This window comes from Kogia breviceps, chromosome 9, assembly GCF_026419965.1.
Source record: "Kogia breviceps isolate mKogBre1 chromosome 9, mKogBre1 haplotype 1, whole genome shotgun sequence".
NCBI lineage: Eukaryota > Metazoa > Chordata > Mammalia > Artiodactyla > Physeteridae > Kogia > Kogia breviceps.
Genome location: NC_081318.1, coordinates 95,161,506 through 95,186,775, shown reverse-complemented (window position 1 = coordinate 95,186,775; position 25,270 = coordinate 95,161,506). Strand labels below are relative to the sequence as shown.

The 25,270-nt window shown below is 40.1% G+C and overlaps 1 protein-coding gene across 5 annotated transcripts in view; it reads right to left on the bottom strand.

Annotated features, from left to right (window-relative positions):
• The window catches only part of LHFPL3 (LHFPL tetraspan subfamily member 3), a 545,073-nt gene that overhangs the window by 145,639 nt on the left and 374,164 nt on the right, over positions 1–25,270 (bottom strand). For all 5 annotated transcript variants that reach the window (XM_059074562.2, XM_067042800.1, XM_067042802.1 and 2 more), the window contains exon 2: positions 12,041–12,277. In XM_059074562.2, the coding sequence (XP_058930545.1) occupies positions 12,041–12,277 (237 nt within the window). The remainder of the gene's footprint in view (positions 1–12,040; positions 12,278–25,270) is intronic.

Here is a 25,270-nt window from a genome sequence, read left to right as displayed (position 1 = left end):
ACACGGGTTCGTGCCCCGGTCCGGGAAGATCCCACATGCCGCAGAGCGGCTGGGCCCGTGAGCCATGGCCGCTGAGCCTGCGTGTCCGGAGCCTGCGCTCCGCAATGGGAGAGGCCACAACAGTGAGAGGCCCGCGTACCACAAAAAAATAAAAATTAAAAAAAAATAAAGTTTATTAATTAAAAAAGAAGACTCCTTAGAGCTGTTCCTTAGAACTACTAAAGCCATAATTTCATTTTTTCATTAGCATCCCAGGTAAATATTATTCTCATAGAAGTTTGACAGCTACTACCTGAAATGTATATTTTAATAATAATAATAATAATAAAAAGGTTTGTCACCTGGTGGGTGTGAATTAGCTGGAGAGGGAAGGGATCAGTCTAGAGTGTATCAGGAGAGAGAGCCAGAGATAAATGGGTTTTGAATAATGAGGGAGGAGTCCCCCCAGTTTATTTTAGCTTCTAATAAAGATTTATTACTTATGCTTGTTTGACATATGGATTTTATTTGCCATGTATATGGTGAGGAAAATAAAGATGTGTTCTGACCAAAACACAGGCACATACTAGCCTAGTAGTACTAAACTTTGATCACCCTATGTAAGAACTGAAGTGACTGTATTCTCCTACATTCAGGAGATTCTTGTCTTTACTGCCTTTTCTGCCTGGGTGGAATCCCTTCCCTCTATCACTTCTGAAGGACCCTTCTCACAGACATTTTTAAGGCCTTGAGTTTGGCTCTCATCTGTCCAGCAGTGCACTGAAGGAATTTTCTGCCAGGTTGAAATTGGGTAACATTGTAATGAGTGAGTCTTATTTCTATCAGGGGATCATGGGGTCTCCTTGGTGACTGTCACTGAATTTACAGAGCTGGCTATATGGTTTGAGCTCTTTGAGTAGCAAATATAATGGAATACCTCCTCCCCCATCCCGCCCCTGACCATCCTGCGATATGAGTACATGCAGGAAGATTACAAAAAACAAAGCAAAAAATCCCACAAAACCTCCAACCAACCAACCCTCACCAGTCATATTGAAAATATATGTAAAATTACCAGATGAAAAAAGTCATATTTAAACATGTGGACGGAACAATTTCTAGATCTTAATGAGGTCCCCATTATGATGCAGTTGCTAAGAACAAAAGGAGACCGTGGTGCAGCGGTTAGGGTGTGGGCTCTGCAGCACATGAACCATGGCATACAAACAAGCTCTATATATGTGTTTGTCAAGTAAAGTCAAAGCTCTCAAAATAAAAACAGCTTTTATAGGTGTCAGGCATTGTGACAGTTTACATACACTATCTCATTTTCACAAAATGAGGCAAGTTCTATTAATGTCCTTACAGATGAGGACACTGAGGCTTAGAGAGGTTTGTCCAAGTTCACAGAGACAGCAGGTGCCACAAATCGATTTCCCAGGGCTGGCAGAAAGCTCTGTTTCCAAAACTAACAGCAACTGAACTGTATCAGAGATGATTATTTAGCCTATTATAGAATGAAACTTGACTGTTTTCATGGGTTACCTACTGATTTCTAATTATAAAAATTCAAACTGATGAGATGATCTTGATTTCCCCTCTCTGTGGCTTAGCTTCCTCATCTGTAAAACGAGGGCGCTGGGTGAAGCCATTGGTCCTCAGCCCTGGCTGTACATGAGAACCGCCTGAGGAGTTCTCACACCTGGATCCACCTCATGCCAACTGAATTAGAATCTCTGCAGTGGCGCCCAAGCACTGAAATCTATTTTTAAGCTCCCCAGCTGATTGTAAAGAGCCAAGTGATTTCTGGTTCTACAAGTCCTCACTCTGTGATTATATTTCAACATTTCTTTAGTTTGACCCTGTCCCCCGCCGCACCCCAGTACAGATGAGAGGAGAGGGTTGGCCATTCACCCAGCATCTGAAGTTATGAAGCCCCCACCACTAAGACTTCTTCTCGGTTTGATTAAAAAAAGAAAAAAACAACAACAAAAAACCAAACAGTCACCCATGCTTTTAGAGGATTTTCCTGAAGAAGAAACTTCAAGACAGTGTCATCTGGTAATCTGCTACCATGTACTGACCTACATAGCATTTCTGAGCCTCCCTTACCAAAGTCAGGAAAGGGTTTTCTTATTTTTTCTTTTTTAAATGGGTGAACTGAAAACAAAGCTCCCAGAGCCCAGACAATTGCATTTCTCCTGTCTGGACAGTCAGAGAACGTCCGGTTCATTTTGTTTGTTGGCATTGGCACCAAAAGGCCAGCCCCTGGTGAGAAGCTATCAGGTGAGCAGATAGAATTTGCTCATGTGACTTCTTCTGGGCTTGTCACCTTCCCTGGGACAAGGGACAGTGTTTTAGATTTTCTTTGGAGAAGCTGCCCCTTGTAAGGGCTCCGGATCGGAGCCCTCCTTTCAGTGAGCGCTGCAGCTTCACCCGCTGCCGCGAGGGGCTGTGTCCAGCTTCTCTCCAGCGACCGGCCTGTCTAGTGGTTCTGTCAGAACATGTGTTGGGGTGGCTGACACTAACACCACGGCTGCTTTTCTCTCTGGTTGAATTCTGCCCCTCAGATCTCTTGACAACATCGTCACTCTCGCTCTTGTGGGCTTGACAGCGCATTGACTTGCAGACAGCATCGCATGGCAGTTGTCAGAATTCACATTTCATCTCCTGGTTATTCCAGACACATCATCAAAGGTGACATGGTGAAGTTAAGTTAGGGAGATGATATCTACTCAGGCCAAACCGATTTTTCCCCACCAAACCTGAGGCTGAGCTTACGTGTGCAGCAAAGCAGGAAGCAAAAGTCAATGAAATGCATAAATACAGCACTTGCTGAGGATCAGCTGGCTGACTGACTGCAAAGACATTGTTCAAGGGTGATAACATTGGCGGTACAATGGAATTTTCCCCAAAACAGTTTCTGGAGTTTAGATTTTCAATAGGCTGCTCTAAAACGAATGCTTTAGCAATAAGTGAGAACTCCCCACCTCTCTAGTCTGACTTGTCCCTGTCCACAACATATCTATTGCATTTTTTTCATTTCTTCGCAGTTGTGTTCTCCTTTATTTAATACTAATAGACTCACTGATGTTTTTCTACAAGCTGATTTTTTTAAAGCCTCTCAGCAGATGAAACCTTGCATGTCAAATTGTCCTTGGGAAGCAGTCTCTGATTATTATAGCATCATCTTTCACTGGTGCTGGAGTGAGGCAGCTGTCAGGGACGGCATGCACTCACAGAGGTGGTACCAACAAAGTGACCTGGTGAAGCCATGTCTACGAGAACAGGATTGGAACTCAGAAATATAACCTAGTGCCTATTAACACTACATGTTCTCCCCAAAGAGACTGAGGGCAAACCTTGCCCCACTCATTCTGGAACTCTCAATGTTTATCACAAAGCTTGGCACACACGAAGTGTGGAGGAAATGTTTGATGAGCTGACTGTTGTGGTTTTGCCCATTGCTTGGCACACAGCAAGCACAGAGTACATTTTTGTGCCTGTTGAAATAAGGCCTAAAGAGGTACACTGATTTGCTGAGTGGCAGAGTTACAGTATATTATTCCAACATGCCGTTCTCTGATTCTTTAAAAATATGTATCTATGTGTAACATGCAGGCAAATTTATTTCCTTTGCAATCCATGAAGTAAGAGACAAACTGCTTCATGTGCAGGAAACATGTTAAATGGGACATCTACTTACACAATTCTTTTATGGAATTGATTCAATAAAAGTAATAATAACAAGTGCTTAAATTTATTAAGCATCTACTATGTGCTGAGAACTATAATACTGGATATAACAGATAAATAAGACATAGTCCTTGCTCTCAAGAAACTTAGAGTAAAAAAATGTAATTTGCAGGGGTTTTTTTGGGGTGGTGGTCATATTTTGTAAAGCACTAATAGAACACCTATTTCTGCAAGTAATCTCAACATTTATTTATCTCAGCAGTATCCACTTGGTACTGTGTCCTTACCTCTCCTACCAGGCATTAAAAACAGAAGATGTGATACACACACACTCACTCACACACACACACACACACACACACACACACACACACACACAAAACGGAATACTATTCAATGATAAAAAAGAACGAAGTTTTGCCATTTGCAGCAACATGGATGGACTTGGAGGGCATTATGCTAATAATAATAATAAGTCAGAGAAATGTCAGACAGAGAAAGACAAATACTGTATGATATCACTTATATGTGGAATCTAAAAAATACAACAAACCAGTGAATATAACAAAAAAGAAGCAGACACATATATCGAGAACAAGCTAGTGGTTACCATCGGTGGGGGGGAAGGGAAATGTAAGACTGGGGGACTGGGAGGTACAAACTATTAAGTATAAAATAGGCTACAGGGATATATTGTACAACATGGAGAATACAGCCAATATTTTATAATAACTATAAATGGAATATAACCTTAAAAATTGTGAATCACTGTATTATATATCTTTATATAACGTTGTACAGCAACTATATTTCAATTAAAAAATCAGAAAAAAACCCCCAAAAAACAGCTCTGTTTCTCCTTTGCCAGGGGCAAGTGAAGTGACAGGTTACGTTTTCAGTGTGTTCTTCGACCTCACAATGGAATCAGTGAGCATGCAGCAAGAATGTAAACATCACTTGCCAAAAAAGTTTCATGTACACTAAAAAAACAAGTCTGAGTAGGGACACTGAGCCCCAAGGAGATTTAACTACAATGAAAGTCAAGAACACTAATGTTTCATTTGGTACAAGTGCTTCTCCATGTAGAGCATGTGGAAAAACACCAGAGACTCCAGCATGAATAAGAGGAAAGCTAGAGGGGTTCATTGTTAGGAAACTAACTAGATAAACAGGAAGCAACTAAACTACTGGAGAATACTTATGGGGGAGAAAAAACTTTAAGAGGTATATTTGTGGCCTCGAAGTTTAAATATGTAGATAAGAATACTAGAAATAAGAGATGTCACAGACTGAGATGGGGAAGACTGTGGGGGAAGGAGGCTTTGTGGGAAAGATAAGGAGCTCAGTTTGGGAAAGTTTGTTAAGTTTGAGAAGCTAATTTAGATATTTAAAAAGGGTTTCAAGTAGGCAGTTGGGTATTATGAGACCAGAGTTCATTGGAGAGGTGGGAGGTGGATTAAATTTGGGAGTCATTAGGGTACAGCAGTCATTTAAAGTCACAGACCTACTAGAGAATGGACTTGAGGATAGGGGGAGGGGGAAGGGTAAGCTGTGACAAAGTGAGAGAGTGGCATGGACATACATGCACTACCAAATGTAGGGTGGGTAGCTAGTGGGAAGCAGCCGCATAGCACAGGGAGGTCAGCTCGGTGCTCTGTGACCACCTAGAGGGGTGGGAGGGGGACGCAAGAGGGAGGAGATATGGGGATATATGTGTATGTGTGACTGATTCACTTTGTTGTAAACCAGAAACTAGCACACCATTGTAAAGCAAATATACTCCAATAAAGATGTTAAAAAATAAATAAATAAAGTCATGGCAGAGATGAGATAACCTGGGATATGAGCATAGATAGAGTGGAGAGATAGATAGTGAGGAATCAGCAAGGGAGCCTGAGCCCAAAGAGCCCCACAGAGGCAAAAGGAAATCTAGGCAAGGTCAGCTACTGGAAGCCAGCTAAAGGCAGACCTTCGGATGGGGCCAGTAGTCAACTGTGAAAGGTTGCTGATAAGTCAGTACAGGGATTGATAATTGACTATGAAATTTAACGATTAGGAGATTGGGAGTGACCTTCATAAGACAGTGTCTGTGAAGTGCTGGGGGTGAGAACATGAAGGGAGTGAGCTTATGAAAGAGTGAGAGGAGAGGAATTAGAAGCTCCAAGTACATAAAACAACTTGATGAGCACGAAGGTCTGCTCCAGCTGAGACTGATGTGAGCCCTTCTGAAAGAGTGTCAGGATGTATGCCATTTTTTAGAGCTACACTCTGAGATGCTTTGATGACCACGAGGGCTTTGTTCAAACCCCAGTGGGAAACAGACAATTCACTATGGCCTTATTAAAGCTTTAATTCAAAGCACTTGAAGATACTTTCTTTCCTAGGCTTCCTGATCTTACCTCACCAGGTTTTTATAAAGTTACAGAGTCAAGTAAGAGGATGAGTTTTAAATCAAGGCTATCCCCCATTCTCAAGTGTATTAAACTTTTGATTGAATAATATTATCTAAAAGCTACCAAATGAAAATAAGACTATACTCTTACGTGCACAGGGTTGACTAGTCAAGTGGAAAGCAATAGAATCAGCATCCATAAAGAACTGATTACATCAGGTTGTGTAATAGAAAGAACTTGAGATTTCAAGTAAAATGATTTGTGTTTGAGTCCTGGATCCATTCCTTCCTAGCTGTGAAAATTTACACAAAATATTTAACTTTTATGAGCCTTGGTTTTGACATGTAACACTAGGATGATGATAACGACTTCACAGGATTATTCCAAAGATCAATTAAAATGTCATATGGGGGAAATGATGAGCAATAAGTAAAGCCTATATCAATATCATTGATTATAAATTCTTCTACATCTATGCTTTTGGCGGATTCTCCCAACCCTCCAGAGGAGGCAGAGCTGGGTATTATCATTCCTATTTTAAAGAAAGTGAAGCTTAGGCTCTGAGATGTTAAGCAACTTGTTCAAAGTCACATGACTTATAAGTGCCAGAGTTGAGACCAGAAAAAAAGTTTGTGTCTGTGATCTGGGGCCTTGTTCACTGTCCAGGTGTCCACATGGACATCACATAGTATGGGAATCTAGTGGGGTAAGGAGCCTCCTCTGCATGGGACAGAGTTTCCACATCTGACTCATTCTCCTCTCGGTGGCGTGCACGAGTGGGGCTGTGACAGCAGGTTCAGTGGGGACATACACGGCTGAGGGAGAAACACCCAGGCATCCTGGACCTCCTTCCCCTTGACCTTTATCTTTCCCTTCTCCTAGTCACCCTTGCATTGCTAACAAGTCCCTAAAAGAGTCTTTAGTGTATTCATTGCTCTGAGGGTAGAAGCTCTTATGACTCTCAGAGCATCCTCTGAAGGTGTCCCTTGAATTGGAATATTTTACAGCTGAAAGAAACCTCAGATGCCATTTAGCTAAGTCTGCATTTTACAGAGAAGGAAGCTGAATTCCGGGACTATTAAGATATGAACGCAAGGCTCTTCAGGTCACATCACACCAGCTCTGGGCAGTGCACACTCTTTCCACAGACCACACTGCCACCCTCAATGAGGCCGTGGCACGGCACGGTACCTTAACTCAAAATCTTGAAGCGTTTCTCAATTAGTTATTTCAGTAAAGTGAATTTATTCTAACTCCCCCTATTACAGCATTAAAAAGAGCTAAGCCCTTGTGGCGCGGTGGTTGAGAATCCACCTGCCGATGCAGGGGACACGGGTTCGTGCCCCGGTCCGGGAAGATCCCACATGCCGCGGAGCAGCTGGGCCCGTGAGCCATGGCTGCTGAGCCTGCGCGTCCAGAGCCTGTGCTCTGCAACGCGAGAGACCACAACGGTGAGAGGCCCGCGGACTGCCAAAAAAAAAAGAGCTTAAGCCACTTAATAAATAAGTGCAGCTGGAGTCACCTCTTGATGGATAATCATGTTTTCTCATTTGAAGTTAAAGTGCTAGAAGACAAAGTGACTTTAAAACTGCTCATGAGAGGCCCCAATTACCTGATAAGCAATTCCAAAGACCATACACATAAACGCAGAAACAGACCTCTTTATGAATGATGTCTGACAAGGAAAGAGATATTTGTGGCAAAGGAGCTCTTGAAAATGTAATTATTTATCCTTTCACAATTAATGAAAGAAATCGAAAATGAAGCTTTCATTTCAAATCCTTTTTATCTGGATGAAACTTTAATTTTACATAAAGAAATTGACTTCACAGTTCAGTGTGTTAAAATATGCAGTTTAGCAGCATATCAAGGTTAAATGCCGACTGTTGTTGGCTCATTTAGAAATCATGCTGCCCAACGCCCCAAACAAGAATGAACACCTGCCTGTCTGCTAATATCTCCAGATCCAGGGACAGCACACAGCCTATAGGGCTGGCTCCCCAAATGCAGGGGATGCAGTTGAGTTTTCTTGCATATGCCAACTCCTGTATAAAGTTAGCTGGATATTTAAAGTTTTCACTCCTCTTTGTTTTTCAGTGGGGCTCTTTTTTGTTTGTTTGTTTGTTTGTTAGAGCACCATAGATGATTAACTTTCTCTCTTACACAAGTCTGCCCTAAGACAACACTTGCATCATCAAAGTTGTTGCTTTCAGTTTGGTGAAACAATGTTAAAACTGCTTTATTCAGATTTTGCCATTTCACAATTTATGATAAATTTCAGCTTAGATCTCTTTCAAATTATATTTACACTCTTAGAAAAGGAGGTCCTTATGAAATGCTGTGGGAGGTGCGGTATGGGAACATGAAAATGAGATCGAGGTGAGTTCATTGGACATTTATCTTAAGAGACAGAGGTGGAGACGTTCATCTGTGGACCACCCCGTTTTCCCTTTGAATAGCACCTTTGTGACAGTTAATTTATGGCTCTGGAGCACCTTTCACCTTAAGACTCTGTAAGTGGAGTAAAGGCAACAATTAGAACTCTATTCCTTGCCCTTCTCTGATATAGTCTGTAACAGTGATTCTTGTTTTGACCATTGGGGTGGTTGTTGTGAAAGACTTATGGATCTAAGAAATATCTTACTGTACTGAACTCATCTGGTGGCTTTTCTAGATATACAGGGCAATTGTGTTATTAGATTACAAAAGCCACATAAAGAAGGAATGATAACGAGACCTTTCAGGACCAACTTCTTCAAACTGGGGGCATATGCCACATTTGCAGGTTTATTCTTTCTATAATGGTCTGGCTACTTGTTATAAGATGTAGGTTGTTAGGATGATTGGCAGGCCATAAAACTGGAAGACTGTAAAAGACACTACAGTGTGTGTGGTGATATAACCTATATCATAACCTATTTCCTCTTCTGAGTCAAAGCTTGAGTTATGGTATTATCTGCTTCCATGATACCAGAAGGCATCATGTAGTTTATAAAATCTTCCAAAATTCCAGGAGCTAGATTTGCCTCTTGTTTCATTGCATTGCCCTGGAACCCAAAGGAGACCTTAGCTATCAAAGGCCATTACGTTAGTTTTATCAGTGAAAAAAATAAATTGATAGTGAAAAACAATGTTTCAATAAGGGAAAATTTATATTAAGGTAACCATGCAAAGTACCTATATATAAAACCAATTTCATAATTACAACTTATTCTTACAGATCCTCAGGGAAGTGAAATCTGAGAGAAGGTAACAAAGATGTATTTAGTTTTGGTTACTGCATGCACTTCAAAGCCATTGAACTACTGGTTAGTGAAACTATGTTCATACACAAACGTACAAACAAACCACTGGTTTTTCCCTCAAACAACCTAAGTTTTTGCAAGTTTTAACTATGAACAAGTGTTTAAATAATAACAGCTACTCTCTACAACAACTGTAAATCTCCTACCGTTTCTCAGAAACATGCAGGCTTGATTACATTTTATACAAGGCTTAGAAAACCCTGCTCTGATTTTTACAAGACCCTATTGTTTTACGGATCAGAACTGCCCGGGTAACAGAACTGTTGATACATTCTCAGAGTTCCAGGAAAAGGAATTTCAATTGTGACATAAAAATGTCGTAGAACTGAAATGTTTCATCAATATGGCCTGGTGTTCTCTGCTGCTTTATTAGATCTATTTGATTTGGTACAGATGAACTGCTACTGATTTTAGTCCTTCAGAAACAGATGGAAGAAACTCTAGAATACATCCAAATATGATATATTCAAATGGAGAAGATGATGAACACAGAAAAATTCTTAACAGATAGTCCCTAAACCTTATATTGGCCTATTTTAATCTTCTTTCCCATTAATGCTTTTACAAGGTGTTTCCAATATATCATTGAGTAGAAAATGATGCTTTCTTTAATAAAGACCTAGACAGAAGGGACCAGACATCCACATTTAACTGAATCAACTGGAAGAAAAGACCCATCTTGGAAACTGTTGATTATTATTCTATAATCCTGCCTGTTCCGTCCTGAAGTATGAATTCAGGAGAATTGTCAGTTGTATGTGTGATTTTGAGTTAGAATTCTCAGTGGCCAAGTGAAAATATTCCTGGCTTTGTTATTTTTTTCTTCTGAATTTTCTTATTCTTATATGTGGTCAAAGGATATCTGGAAAGTTAAAGGTTCTCAATATAACTTTGAATTGTACAGTGAATAAAGAGAATTCTCAGTGGTGGTGGGAATCAAGCATTTGCAGAACAAAGTAGTTTTCTTTAATTCATTCTCTAGGGAAAGGTAATTTATTCTAATATTGAGCTATCTCTACTGTTAAATTTGAGGTGAAGTTAACAAGACAGAGACCCATCTGTGTACATCCAACAAGACACAAAGACAATAGCCAAGGGCACCAAATTAATGAGTGCATGTGAAAGCACTTTAAACCTGCAACATGCTTTATAAGTGTAATCAGCATCTAGAAAAGGCAACTCAGAGGGAGGTAGTCATGTTTTTAGGAAGTTCAGTACTATTTCCCTATGAAAGGATTATTTTTGTGTTTAGAATATTTTTGACAGAACCAAGTAAACGAATATGTATTCTGTCTATAAATCAGAGGAATAAAGGGCTCGCGGGTGACTGCTCCTCTCCTGGACTTCTCTATTCATCTCTTTATAGTTCACGGTTTATGAGCATAAATTGTGATGCTCTAAGTATAAAGCTTGCTACACTATCATTACATGTGACATTCACGTAGATACTAACGTATGCTTATATTTGAGTCATGTTGAGGCAGTGAAGAGTTTTTCAAGTAAACACTACTTGAAATAAACTAAATTCCATAATTCAAGGATGGATTTAGTTCTTAATTAGAAATAAAAGCTAGAAGAAGGAGCCACTCAGTTGAAGGTGCTGATACAAGTCCAAAGTATTAAAGATAACATAAAGACAAAACAATTTAATGAACCTAAGGCTTTAACAAAACAGAGACAGTAAAATTCTATCCCAAGAAATTGGTTTAGAAATGTGGAAAGAAAATTAAAAGATTTATCTTGAATAACGACTTGCTAGCTCTTACTGGCACACTAGAATATTCATGTATCATTCACTAGTCAATGTCCTATTCTCTATCCTAGTTTGTGTGTGTGTTTTACAGAAGGCATTTTCTTTTTGAAGAGAAATCTGAGGACTTTTGATTACCCAGATAACACATTTTAAAATTCAGCTAATTAGGTAAACACTGAAATATCTAACTGTAACTATTTGCGGCCAGTATCTCTACCTCTTTCTGAGAGGTTGAGTCTGAATTCAAGTATATTGATAGTGAGCAGTTTAACAAAGACGTTTATAAATGATTCTCAAAGACTCCCCAGGCATTTATTTCAACCTGGAAAATAGCTGAATACGTGGCGAGAAAGCACTTGCTGTTTGGCCAAGTAGGGCCTCCCCACAACCACCCCCCAAAAAAGTTGTTGTTTCATAGCCATTAATTCATGGAAGGAAGAAACTGGAAAAACTGTATCTAAATAACAATGGACTCAGAAAGCCTCAGAAAGGTAAACGTAAAAATACACTATATTAATTGTGTAAATGTCTCGCGTCTGGGAAAAGTCTGTGAACTAGACACCATTAAAAGATGCAGTATCCGCTAGTCCCAAACTCCCAATCCATCCTTCCCCCAACCCTCCTCCCCCTTGGCAAACAAGGTCCTACTGTATAGCACAGGGAACCATATTCAACATCCCGCAATAAACCATAACGGAAAAGAAAATGAAAAAGAATGCAGATATATGTATAACTCAATCACTTTGCTGTACAGCAGAAATTAACACAACACTGTAAATCAACTATACTTCAATTTTTAAAAATGCAGCAAATTAGACCCAGAGGGGATGCACTGGTACCAGATGGGAAAGAATGCAGAGTGTCATTTTTTGTGTTTGAGGTGTCCAGGTAAGAGTTCCCCAAAGCAATCTTACCTTTGTTTTCTGCCTTCAGTTCCTCTGCCATCAAGCTGTCTTGTCGGTTACCAAGCACGAATGCCAGAAACGAGAGGATGAGGGCATCCAAAATCCCAATGATAGCCAGGATGTAAGCCCAGCGGACTGAACAAGCCCCAAGAGTGTACTTGTCTGTCTTTTCTCCACACATCCGTTTTACTTCATCTGAATCCCAGCCATCAGGGAAAATCATACAGCCAAGCACGAGGCAGGCAGCTTAGAGACACAGGAAAAAAAGAGAAAAGGAGTTGACATAAATTCCATTTTAGCAAATGTAACTACTATGTGTCAAATCATTGTCCAAATTCTTGATGTAAAAACCAGCAAATCTTACTGCTGTCTAACCCTGAGTGATTTTTTCCTGGTTAACTTAAAAGCAGTCCAGCACTCTGCAGTGAAAGGTGCTCTGGGAACACTCTTTTCAGTGAGACTGAGCATTATAAGAGAGGTTAAGGTATGTTGATCAATAAGAAAATACTAAAAAAAAAAAAAAAAAAATTGAATTTGAGGGCATTTGTGAGAAGGCTTCCACTGCAAATAGGCCTCAGGCAATCCTAACACTGCAGAATGACAATTCAATGCTGGCTCTGAAGAGCTATAACAGCAGCCAGATTAGGGATTAGGATAACATGGAAAATACCAGAGCATATGTTGACTTGGAGTCACAGTAAAAAATAGTTTCATATTGTGACCTCCAACACACACACTAAAAAGTTTCTTGAAACTATAGTTACTATATGCAATGCACTCTGATATTTTCTAGTCTATTCTCCATTCTATTTCAGTTTTTAAAAGGCCAAAAATCATGGTAAGGCAGTGTGGCACCACAGAGCTTTATTTTTTTTTTTTGCGGTATGTGGGCCTTTCACCGTTGTGGCCTCTCCCGTTGTGGAGCACAGGCTCCGGACGCGCAGGCTCAGCGGCCATGGCTCACGGGCCTAGCCACTCCGCGGCACGTGGGATCTTCCCAGACCGGGGCACGAACCCGTGTGCCCTGCATCGGCAGGCGGACTCTCAACCACTGCGCCATCAGGGAAGCCCCACAGAGCTTTTATGGAAATTCAGGAATTTAAGGAGAATATTTATGTTCTATTTCCCAAATATCACCATGTGAATCATATGAATACTTTTAAATAAAAATATATTAATTTGAAGGCTTTTGTTGCTACTCTCTTTACATTAAATCCAATTATTTGAGGGTAAATGATGACAGTGTTAGGTTACATAGAGCATTCTGAATAGGTAGTTCACTCACTAATTTAACAACTGCTTATTGAGTGTCTCCTAAGGAGTACCAGACACAGTTCTTGGTGCCATCAAGGGATACAGCCATCAATAAAAGACATGGTTTATGTTATCATAGACTTTATGTTCTGTCAGGAAAGGAGGCAAAAAATGAGTAAGCATGCAAGTAAAATAATTGTAAGTTGTAATAAGTAATAGGCAAGAAAGAAACAAAGGGCTCAGATAGAGAAGAGCGGGTGGCACTTTCTTTAGAAAAAGTGATCAGGTAAGGCCTCTTGAGGGGATGACATTTAAGCTAAGGCCAAAAACAGGCAAAGCACTAGACATGTGAAATAGATGGGAAAGATGTTCCAGGCAAGAGCATGTGCAAAGGCCCCGATGTTGGAAAGAGGCTTGGTGTATTTCAGAAGCTACCAGGAGATGAGTGATGGGGGTGGAGGAAGTGATCATGTTGATGCTGTGAGGCGGGCAGGGGCTATGCATCTCAGCAGGTTATTGTTTCCAGGGCATGTAACTGAAGAAGCCTATGATGGCACAACCAAGTTAGAGTTCTGTGACTATCAGAGGCAAACAATCCCTGAAGCTGGCAAGAGCAAGTTCCATATAACTCTTACCTCACTACAACGTACTGAACAAGCCAGAAGTAGACAACTACAATCTTACTTTTTCACAGGAGCACAGCTCTACAAGACAGGTCTGGAGGAGACAGATACCAAGAGCGTAACAGGAAGGAAGACTGCTTGGGAGAACTCTGATTTAGGATTCCTTGTTATTTTACAGGATGACAGTTCAAAACTTCGGGTCACACTTGATTCCTCTCTTTTCTTTGCCCCACATCACAAACGTTGCCATGCTTCTCTCATCTACCTGTACAATATCTCTGCATAGGCACTCCTACTTTAAGCCTTCATTGTCTCTCAAAAGGAGCCCTACCTTCCCTCTGCCTTCTGTTCATTTCAGATCACACCTTGCTGTTCATGCTCAAAACGTCCTGCTGGTTCCCACTGGTGCTGAAGAACACTCAGACACTCAGCTAGGTATTCAAGGCTCCACGGTCCAGCCCCTACTTAGTTTCCAGTCCTCCTCCCTTTTTATACTCTCCACTTCATGTGGGTTGAAATACACATGATCCCCTGTCCATGCGCCCAGTTTTGGGATCTCTGTTTTCTCTTTTGCCTGGAGAATTCGCCACTACTGTCCCTAAACACTCTACTCTTAAATATCCTTTAACATTCAGTCAAAAGCAACATTCTCCACAAAGTGAACCGTCTCAAATTCTTCTTGAACTACATTTTCGTCCTTCTCTGAACTCACATAGCTGTTGACTGCATTGATCTTAAAGTTCTTATTGTTGTTGTTTTACATGTGTTACAGTTATTTATTTATAAGCATTATCTCAGTTATAGACTATAAGCTTTCTGAGGGAAGAATCTTTGGTTAAGTCATCATATTTATAGCACCTAAAAGAGTGCCTTGTAGATAGCTGGCAATAAAATACTTTTGCATCAGAAACTGAATGAAACAATAAACAAATTACAGCACCTAGACAGTATACTCTAAAATATAGTTTACAGAAGTCAACATCACAACTACCAAAGGTCACCAATATAGTTAAATATGGATTCATACTTCGATGATATTTAACAGAGGCAATTTTTTTTATAACTTGACAACAAATTACGAGTACTTGGAGATTAGAAAAAAGGAGAGTTGATGATTTGAAAATACTTCAAATTCCCATTCCTTCTGTAGTTTCTAGCATTCAGTACCAACATGCTCTCCAAGGCATTTCTAGTAGTAATCATCCTTGTATTTTTTAAAAAATGTGGTTTCCATGAGTGAAAATTCATTTTATTTGGGAAGACCCAGATTTTTTTATTTTTTTATTTATTCGGTACGTGGGCCTCTCACTGTTGTGGCCTCTCCCGTTGTGGAGCACAGGCTCCGGACGCACAGGCTCAGAGGCCATGGCTCATGGGTCCAGCCTTACTCCACGGCATGTGGGATCCTCCCGGACTGGGGCACGAACCCTTGTCCCCTGCATCGGCAGGCGGACTCTCAACCACTGCGCCACCAGGGAAGCCCAAGACCCAGATTTTTAAAACTAAACCGTACTTCAGAAAAACCACCTCTAAGGAAGCTATGTTACATGGAATATCTTCGAAAATATTCTAAATGCTTTTTAACATAATTTTTATTTATGACAAAATTACTTAACGAAAATCAATTTTTTTTTAATGAATGGGTATAATTTGGAGCAAGGTAACTTATAGTTTTTGCTAAACTTAATAGACATCACCAAGTGACTCAAGTTCAGACAGGTAATTGGACATTATAGGACAATTCCACTGGAATAGGATGTTTGTGGAATGCCGACATCAACAAAGACATCTTTTCTCAAAGTCTTTATGCACTGAGGGTAGACTGACTATCTTAAAAATTTCCATTTCTGGAAACTCTGAATTACATACTGGAATAAAAAAAGCAGAGGCAGAATTCACACTCTGAAGCTAAAACCACAGGAGAATATGAATGGCAATTCATTATTCCCTATCTTCAAAGTATATGATTTACTTAATCAAATTTTAAGTGAAGAATCTGGGAAGACAGAGGACATAATATACCATTGTGCTTCATTTTACGCAATGGGTATTTTTGCTGAAAGTAACAAAAATAGAATTTTTGAAGTGCAATTTTTATTTTCAGTATGGTCTAAGGAAGTTGGCTGTTCAGAGGTATCTGAAGATAAAACCTGGGCTGATAACAAGGTCGGGTTTTGGCCTCCCAGGGAAAAAGGTTTAGGTCCCCCACTCACAGGTGTACTCCAGGTGTCCTTCAGTCCAGAAGGCACTGGAATTTGTACTGGATTCTCCACCCCCTTCTTGTTGGCTGTCTCTTAAAGTGAAAGAGCTGACCTTTAAAAAAATATTCATGTTTTGAAAATCTGAATGGTTCTATAGTAGGATAATAAATGAAACTCAACTGCATTTAAAAGCTTTTAGAACTTTGTAAGTGAAGTCTGTGATTAAAATCCGATTTTTAAATAAATAAATCCTATCTTTTTGAAAGCTGTGCTTCTAGATGACCACTGCATAACAAATTTTATTTTCTGACAATGTATTATCAAATACACATTTTCTTCTCACCCTATCCAAACTTCCCCACCTTGGCTGTTTCATTTTTGAAAGGCAAAGCCCCCTCCCCAAAGTTATAGTGTATTAAAGATTAATTTAAACCATTAAGATAGTTTAGGCTCTGTTGGTTTCTTTGGAAAGGTATGGTTATTACATTCTGCATTAATGCTTGAGTGCTATTATAAATTCTGTTTTCTGGCATCCTATTAACCAGAACCTCACTAACCTGCACAATTTGTAGAGCCGCTAGAAACTAACAGCTGTTTGTAATCCTAACGAAGAAGTACCTGCAAGATGCTAGGCTAATGCTTCAGTCAACAAAGGATGAGATATTCCTGTTGGCTTTATAATTATTTCTAATTCTTTACAAATTGATCATCTTGTAAGACACAGCACCACCACTATACTAAACAGTAGCGTACACAAGGCACCAAAACATTTGATTAACTTGGACATGCTATTTCCTGACTGGGAGGGATAGTGGAGAATTAGTTCCAACTGGGCTATTATCCAAAAACGGTTTCTTATTAGAATGTCACCTAGAAAATGACTAAGTTACTCGCAGTTATATATTCCTTCATTCCAGCAGCAGGTTTTCCAGAAGTATATCAGAGAACATTCTCGAATATTAAAGAGAAACAAGAGCTCACAAGCTGGAGGTGAGCAGAGAATAATGATGAAAAGAAACCTATGTCCTTAAGAAATGCTGCCATGACATCTTCTAATCTAGAATATACAATCAAGGCACCTTTGTGAGGACATGACTGTTGATTTCAATTTTAAGCATATTCCAAATGGCTAGGAAGTATTCACATTCTAAAAGGAACCTCTATGTAGAGGCTGCCCACAATGGGTTCTTCTGAAATAGTACACAAACAGCTAGTGGTTCCCTAGAGCCACTAATTGCTCTGGCATTTTTCTTTGCCAAAGAGCTGAATATAACCTCTGTGAAAGAAACAGCCTCAGAAAAATCCACAACTGTTTTTAATTGGGTCTTTCTCCAAAGGGAAATGAAGCAAGAGGAAAAAAGCAATAGTGGGGGGGGGTCTATAATTTGGGCCACTTGGGCCTGCTGATATTGCTGAACCAACTATCCTAATCAGGACTTTCAACATTGCAAACCTGAGAACTGCTTATTTTTTGGACAGGAAGGGAAGGTCTAAATTCATTCTTTTAAAAGTCTATGCACTGTTGCACAAAAAGCATGATAAATTGCCTCATGTTGCTGAAGCACTCAAAGGGAACGTGGTGAAAAAATGAACCTGAGTTCACTTTATCAATTATTCAGGCATATGGTAATTGAAGAAATTGATGCCAGCAGAGCTACCAGGCTATGGAGGGGGAACTTTCACACGAGGATTTTTACTCTCAACACCTGGTAAAGGAGAGACATGAAACATTCCTACAGTTTCTTCATTAGCACACAGCCAACAAAACTGAACCATAGTATTCATACGTCTGGAAAAGGTACTGTATTTATATCTCAGTTTACCTCTGGAGAACTGAGTTGCTAGACAATCCAGGACAAAGTACTGTGGTTTAGAGTCCAGTGGAGAAAACAAATTGTCCCCCGATCAGTTTTGGTTTTAAACCCAGTATAATTTTATGAGCATTTAACTTGGGGTCATAACACAAAAGATACAACATCCCTTAGGAAGAGGAGAAAGAGAAAATGGAAATAAACAACGGGCTCTCAAAAGACGAGAGTTAGAAAGTGTGTGATGAGAGAAGCTTCTCCGCACAGACGCTCAGCCCTAATTGCCCAAGTAAAGGGCGCCACGCATCCACTTGTACCTTGTGCTCAATCAGCTGTGAAACGCACACCATCAGGTTTAATAGAAAGGGGAGAATCAGGAGTCCACCCACACCTGTACTTAGGAGCTACACAGTGGAGAAAAAGCTTTTCTGGAATATGAGGAAAAACATTTAACTAAGTACAACGTAGCTTGCTAATCTGCCCAAATTTTGAGGGTTACTAGCCAAATATAATTACAAATCAGAATGTAGAACTTAAAAATACAATACAGTTCTGATCTCTAGAATGCTAGTAGATGGCTTTTGATATCTATCTTGGATCCAGTCAGACTCCATGAAATCTTGATATGACATAGTTAATAACAGTACACACCATCATAAATAGCTAACATTTACTATACGCTCACCATGAGTGGGGCACACTGCACATAACATCATCTCATTTAATTCTCAAATAAAGCTAAGACAAACACGAGAGCACTACTTCCCGGCTTCTCTAGTTTCTAGAAACAGGGATTTTTCCTGAAATACCCTTCGCTCCTCATCCCATTCTTTCTTCCTTCCCACTGAGATGGCGTGAGTCCCCTCAGGAATATCTGGAGGAGAGGTATTCTCCATACCAGCCCAGCCCCTTCCTCTCCTTACCTTAGGAGCAATTTGCCAACATGAAGAATATACTCCACTCCTCTGTGCTGTACATTTTACACAGGGTGAGCTTGATTTTCCAGTGATGTCCAGAAGTAGGAAGACAAGTATGTTTGGTTCTGGGGGTGCAGATTAGGAAGTCCTTTTGGCTAAGAGACCCAGACTCATTTCTTCAACCTAAGCTTTCTCATCCTAAAGGGTATATTTGGTCTCCATCTGCCAGCTCTTCTCTCTCTTAGTTGGTTCAGAGCTTGGGACAGTGCCCCAGTTCTGGAGGCTAGAAGTCTGAGACCAGAGCACCAGTATGGTGGGTTTGGTGAGCACCCTCTTCTGAGCTGCACATGGCTGACTTCTCCTTGTATCCTCCCTCACATGGCGGAAAGACAGCTAGCTAGCCCTGTGGCCTCTTCTTATAAGGGCATGAATCCCATTCACCGGGGGCTCCGCCCTCAGAACCTAATCACCTCCCAAAGGCCCCAGCTGCTAATACCATCATACTGGGATTAGGGTTTTTAACCTATGAATCTTGGGAAGACATAAACAGTCAGTCCACTGCAGAGGGGGAACAGAGGGTTGTCATTCATTGCTTCTCCACCAACCCCAACATTATTTTCTTTTTTATGTATAGGAAAAAAGGAAGCTGAAGCACAGAAATTTCAAATAGCTTGCTCAAGGTCATACAAAGCCCACAAGTGGTGAAACAGGATTTGAATTCAGGCAGTCTAGCTTTGGAATCTATGCTTTTAACACCACATACACTATTACCCTTTACTTATCAACAATAATGATGCACATGAAATTACTTTATATTAGAGTTTAAGATTTCACGCTTTTCTTTTTTATTGGCCATGCAGCGCGGCATGTGGGATCGTAGTTTCCCGACCAGGGATTGAAACTGTGCCCCCTGCAGTGGAAGCACAGAGTCTTAACCACTGGGCTGCCAGGGAAGTCTCGAAATTACTTTAGAATATTTTTATTTTTACTAAGAACACTTACAGAATCTTGAAAGTGCTGGTTGTTTATAATTAGACATTTATTGAGTACGTGAGCTACTACTAAAATGATGCTTAGAAACGGCTAGCTTTTATATGTATAAATATTTCTTTTGTTTACACCAGTATTTCACCTAATCAGAATTTCACCTTATATGCAGTGCCAAAAACATTAGAGTAATTATAAATTCTAAATGTGTGAAATGGGAATTAATGAGATTAATTATAAATAAATATATGTATATTTGGTTTTATACACATTTCACACAAAAAAATCCAACCTTTTTTTTTTTTGGCTTGATATTTTAAGTTTTTTTTTTTTTTAAGTTTCTTCTATTTGCATTTTTTTTTTTTTTTTTTTTGCGGTACACGGGCCTCTCACTGTTGTGGTCTCTCCCGTTGCGGAGCACAGGCTCCGGACTCGCAGGCTCAGCGGCCATGGCTCACGGGCCAAGCTGCTCCGCGGCATGTGGGATCTTCCCGGACCGGGGCACGAACCCGTGTCCCCTGCATCGGCAGGCGGATTCTCAACCACTGCGCCACCAGGGAAGCCCTTAAGTTGGTTTTTGGCTTGATATTTTAACTTGGCTATGTGTTAGCCAAACATTTTATATGCTCTTAAAAGGTATATATTCCTTTTAAGAGTATATATGTGTGTATGTGTATATATGACTATGAATATATTTACCTTATTAATTTACATATAGTTACTTACATATAGAATAAGTTCTACTTCAGGTAAAAATAAAGACATGCGTCAATTCGTTCCTATTAAAGTTTTTGTGAAGATTTACTTCTTTTAAGTAACTTCTTTGAGTTTCAATAGACACATTGTTTTAATGAACATTTCAATAAACGCCAAACTAAACATGCTGGCAGGTCAAACTTGTCTGAAAATTTCAAGAGAACCCTTGACTCAGGCAACATTTTCAAGCACTAAAATCTATACTGCATTTCAGACACAGGACCTTAATAGAAGAAAATATCATCTTTCTCCACAGCCATATGAACAGTACACCTATCATTGTTCTCCCTCCAAATATGCTTTAGCCATGGTAACACCCGGGGCAAAGACCAATTATTATCTCGCCAGCAGTTTTCCGCGTGGCTCCTTGTGCCAAGCTACTTTATTTGTAAACCAGGGAGCCCTGGTCTACATGTTTGAGTGGTTGTCTACTATTTACTTTACATCATTCATATTTAGGAGTATATGTGTATTCACTTGATGCTCCATACATACACATATGATGAGAAATAACTGCATTTGTTAAGTAATTCCTGAGCAGACTCAATGTCTTCCTGCTCAGCAGACAGAGAGAGGGTGGTATCCTCGCTCTCTGCCCTCGCTCAGGGAAAGGAGACATTGGCTGGAGTTTGACAAGGTCAGGAATCTCATGCCAATCCAGCTAGCAGCATTTCATTTCTCTGTAAAAGGGGTAAACTTAGGAGCAACTGAACTCCTTCTCAGTGAGGATGAGCTCTCCCAAACCTGCCAGACTCCCCCGAATCAGAGCGCCCATTTGTACACACTTCCCTGAAACAGAATTTGTCACCAATATAGCTTTATGGTGGCAAGCTTTTCTTTTACACAGCTTGCCCACTTTTTATTTTATTCTCCTGAAGTAACATTTGAATTCTTTAGAAATTTCAAATGGCAAAAATTATTGTTCAAAGAAAACATGTGGAAAAACTAAATACTACATACTAAAAATGTCAGAAGTGGAACTAAGCTCAAGCAAGATGGATGCTTCCCCAACCATCCTTTATAAGGAAGGCTCTTACTTTCAAGGGGGCATTAGATGCACACATGTACACACTACTGACAGACTCCCAGGTTATGTTTTTTCACAGTTTAGCTGATATTTCTTTCTCTCTTTCTTTCCCTCTCTTTCCCCTTCTTTCTCCCCCCTTCTCTTTCCTCCCTTCCTTCCATCTATATCTAATCAATATATCAATATTGATATCAATATCGATATGATACATACAGATCTCCCTCTGCTTCACTCCTGGTCCCTATACAGCTTAAGAACAGTCACATAACCTACGGAATGGTGTCACTTTCTTTGCAGAGACGGTTTGTAATATCATTCAGGACAGACACGGTCTAGTCTAGGCACTGAATTATGTTTTCATCACGTTGAAAAAGGCAGAACAGCACGATGGGGCTCTGGATAACAAAACTTTCAAGCTGACTATTCCTAATGTCTGTTCTCTTCCTCTTTAGTGTCACTTCCTCTTTTCCATCCCCTTACCACTTGGATGCTTAAGATCAAGGTTATGTGGACTCTCAGGGTCTGCTTTATTACAGCTAAAACAAAAAACTACTAAAGAAAAACACAACTGTGGCAAATTGTTTGAGTTCCTTTTTTTTCTTTATTTCTTGCTCCTTGAAAAAAAATTTTTTTTAAAGGCTTCCACTCTCTTTGCTGTGCCTTTGAAACAATTTATTCAGACTAGGGAATATAATCTGAGATATGTTAGGCTTTACCTAATCTATGGTAAAATCTTCAGTGATTTATGTTTATGGAGAATGCTAATAGTTTAGAACAAAAAACTGTCCCCACAGAAACCGAATTGGAATTGGCAGTAGGTATCAAAAATGAATAGGAGAAAAACCAGGTCAAGAGAGGGTGAAAGAAATCAGTGGGTTAAATGTTTTGTCAAAAGATTTTCACACATCTTTCAACTTCAAATTCTTAAAGTGGTAACCAAAAGTTTATAGATACAACCTTGACCAGTGTGACATTTGAAGAACAATGCCTGAATCAGAACAATGCCTTCCCTTGACTAAAAGGAAATGCAACCTAGTCTTAACCTGCCAGTGAAATGCCCAGAAGGCAGTTTTGCTTTGAACTCAGGTGCTAGAATGGCCCCAGGCAGGGCTGTGGGTACTCTGAAACCTCAGCAGGGAGCTTGGGCTTTTGCTCTCTGCCCCTGGGGATCATTACTGCCCTCAGGGTTCGGTACTTTCACCCTTTAACCAAGGCCCCAGGTTCCTGCTTGGGGTTAAAAAAAATCTGTGATTCATGTGCCACTGTCATAACCAAGGCTGGGGTATGCTGATGGGAGTTATAGTACTGTGATGATCCAAAGTATTTTAAATTTTGAGATGATGGCCATGTGAATTACTGATAAACTCTGCTAGTTAGAAACATTTAATAAACTGATAGGATGGTACACTTGTTCCAACATGTTTCACTAAAGAATCTGTTTTTCTTGGGCTTCCCTGATGGCGCAGTGGTTAAGAATCCACCTGCCAATGCAGGGGACGTGGGTTCGAGCCCTGGTTGGGGAAGATCCCACATACTGCAGAGCAACTAAGCCCTTGTGCCACAACTACTGAGCCTGCGATCTAGAGCCCACGAGCCTCAGCTACTAAAGTCCATGCACCTAGAACCCATGCTCCGCAACGAGAAGCCACAACAGTGAGAAGCCCATGCACCGCAATGAAGAGTAGCCCCCCGCTTGCCGCAACTAGAGAAAAGCCTGCGCATAGCAACAAAGACCCAATGCAGCCAAAAATTAAAAAAAAAAAAAAAATTTTTTTTTTTTAACCACTATCTGAATCCAGAATACCAGTTTCCTGTTTGCCCAGAAAAAGAGAGGGATACTAATTCTTGTTAGAGACCAATATATGACCAGGAGCAGAGCTTAAAATTTCTGAATGGAAATTGAGAACAGTCTAGAGCAGCCATGTTCTGGGCTTGGGTCCTGGTCCCTATCTTGAGTCCAGCTCCAGGGAATAAAAAGATGAACACACATTCTCCACTCTACAACCCTACCTGCTCTCCCTCTTCAAGGTACTCTTTGTATTTTTCAAAGAGTAGTCGATTTTCATACATAAAAGAAATATCACTTGGTACAAACTGAGGGTTTGTTGATTCTACAATCAAACACAATCTAAGCATTTCCTTATCTGTAATGTGTATTAGTTTTCTATAGCTACTGCAACAAATCGCCACAAACTTAATGACTTAAAATAACACAAAACCATATATTTTTGATTCCATATATTTTTGTTAGCATACGGTATTTGTTTTTCTCTTTCTGACTTACTTCACTCTGTATGACAGACTCTAGGTTCATGGTTCTGAAGAACCTAGGGGCAGGACAGGAATAAAGAAGCAGACATAGAGAATGGACTTGAGGACATGGGGAGGAGGAAGTGAGAGAGTGGCATGGACATATATACACTACCAAACGTAAAATAGCTAGTGGAAGCAGCCACATAGCACAGGGAGGTCAGCTCGGTGCTTTGTGACCACCTAGAGGGGTGGGATAGGGAGGGTGGGAGGGAGACGCAAGAGGGAAGAGATATGGGAACATGTGTATATGTATAACTGATTCACTTTGTTGTAAAGCAGAAACTAACACACCATTGTAAAGCAATTACACTCCAATAAAGATATTAAATATATATATACATATAATTCTGTAAATCAGAATTCTGATACAGGTCTCACAGGGCTAAAATCTCATTGTTTGTAGGGCTACATTCCTTTCTGGAGGCTATAGACAAGAATCCATTTCTCTGCCTTTTCCTGCTTCTAGAGACTGCTGGCATTCCTTGGTTCCTGGACCCTTTCCCTCTTTCAAGGTCATCAATGGTGAGTGGGGTCTTTTCACATATATCTCTCTGACCCTCTTTTGCCTCTTCTCCTTCCACTTTTACTAATTCATGTGATTAGATTGGGCCCACCCAGATAATCCAGGATAATCTCCCCATCACAAGGTCAGCTGATTAGCAAACTTAATTGCATCTGCAAACTTAATTCCCCATCTCCATGTGACCTAACATATTCACAAGGTTCCAGGCACTAGAGTGTGGACATCTTTGGAGGGCATTATTCTGCCTACCACATGATGTTACACATGGTAGTGTGTCGTTATAATCTTTTTTTAAAAATTGAAGTCTAGTTGGTCTACAGTGTTTCAAGTGTACAGCAAAGTGATTCAAATATTCACACACACACACACATATATATATTCTTTCTCAGATTCTTTTCCATTACAGGTTATTACAAGATACTGAATAAAGTTCCCTGTGCTATACAGTAGGTCCTTGTTGTTTATCTATTTTATACATAGTAGTGTGTATCTGTTAATCCCAAACTTCTAATTTAACCCTCTCCTCCACCTTACCCCTTTGGTAACCACAAGTGTGTTAGAATTCTAAGTCCGTGAGTCTGTTTCTGTTTTGTAAATAAGTCCATTTGTATCACTTTTTTAGATTTCATATACAAGTGATAGCATATGATATTTGTCTTCCTCTGTCTGACTTATTTCACTTAGTATGGTAATCTCTAGGTCCATCCATGTTGCTGCAAATTGCATTATTTCATTCTTTTTTGCAACTGAATAATATTGCACTGTATATATGTACCACATCTTCTTTATTCATTCATCTGTCAGTAGACATTTGGGTTGCTTCCATGTCT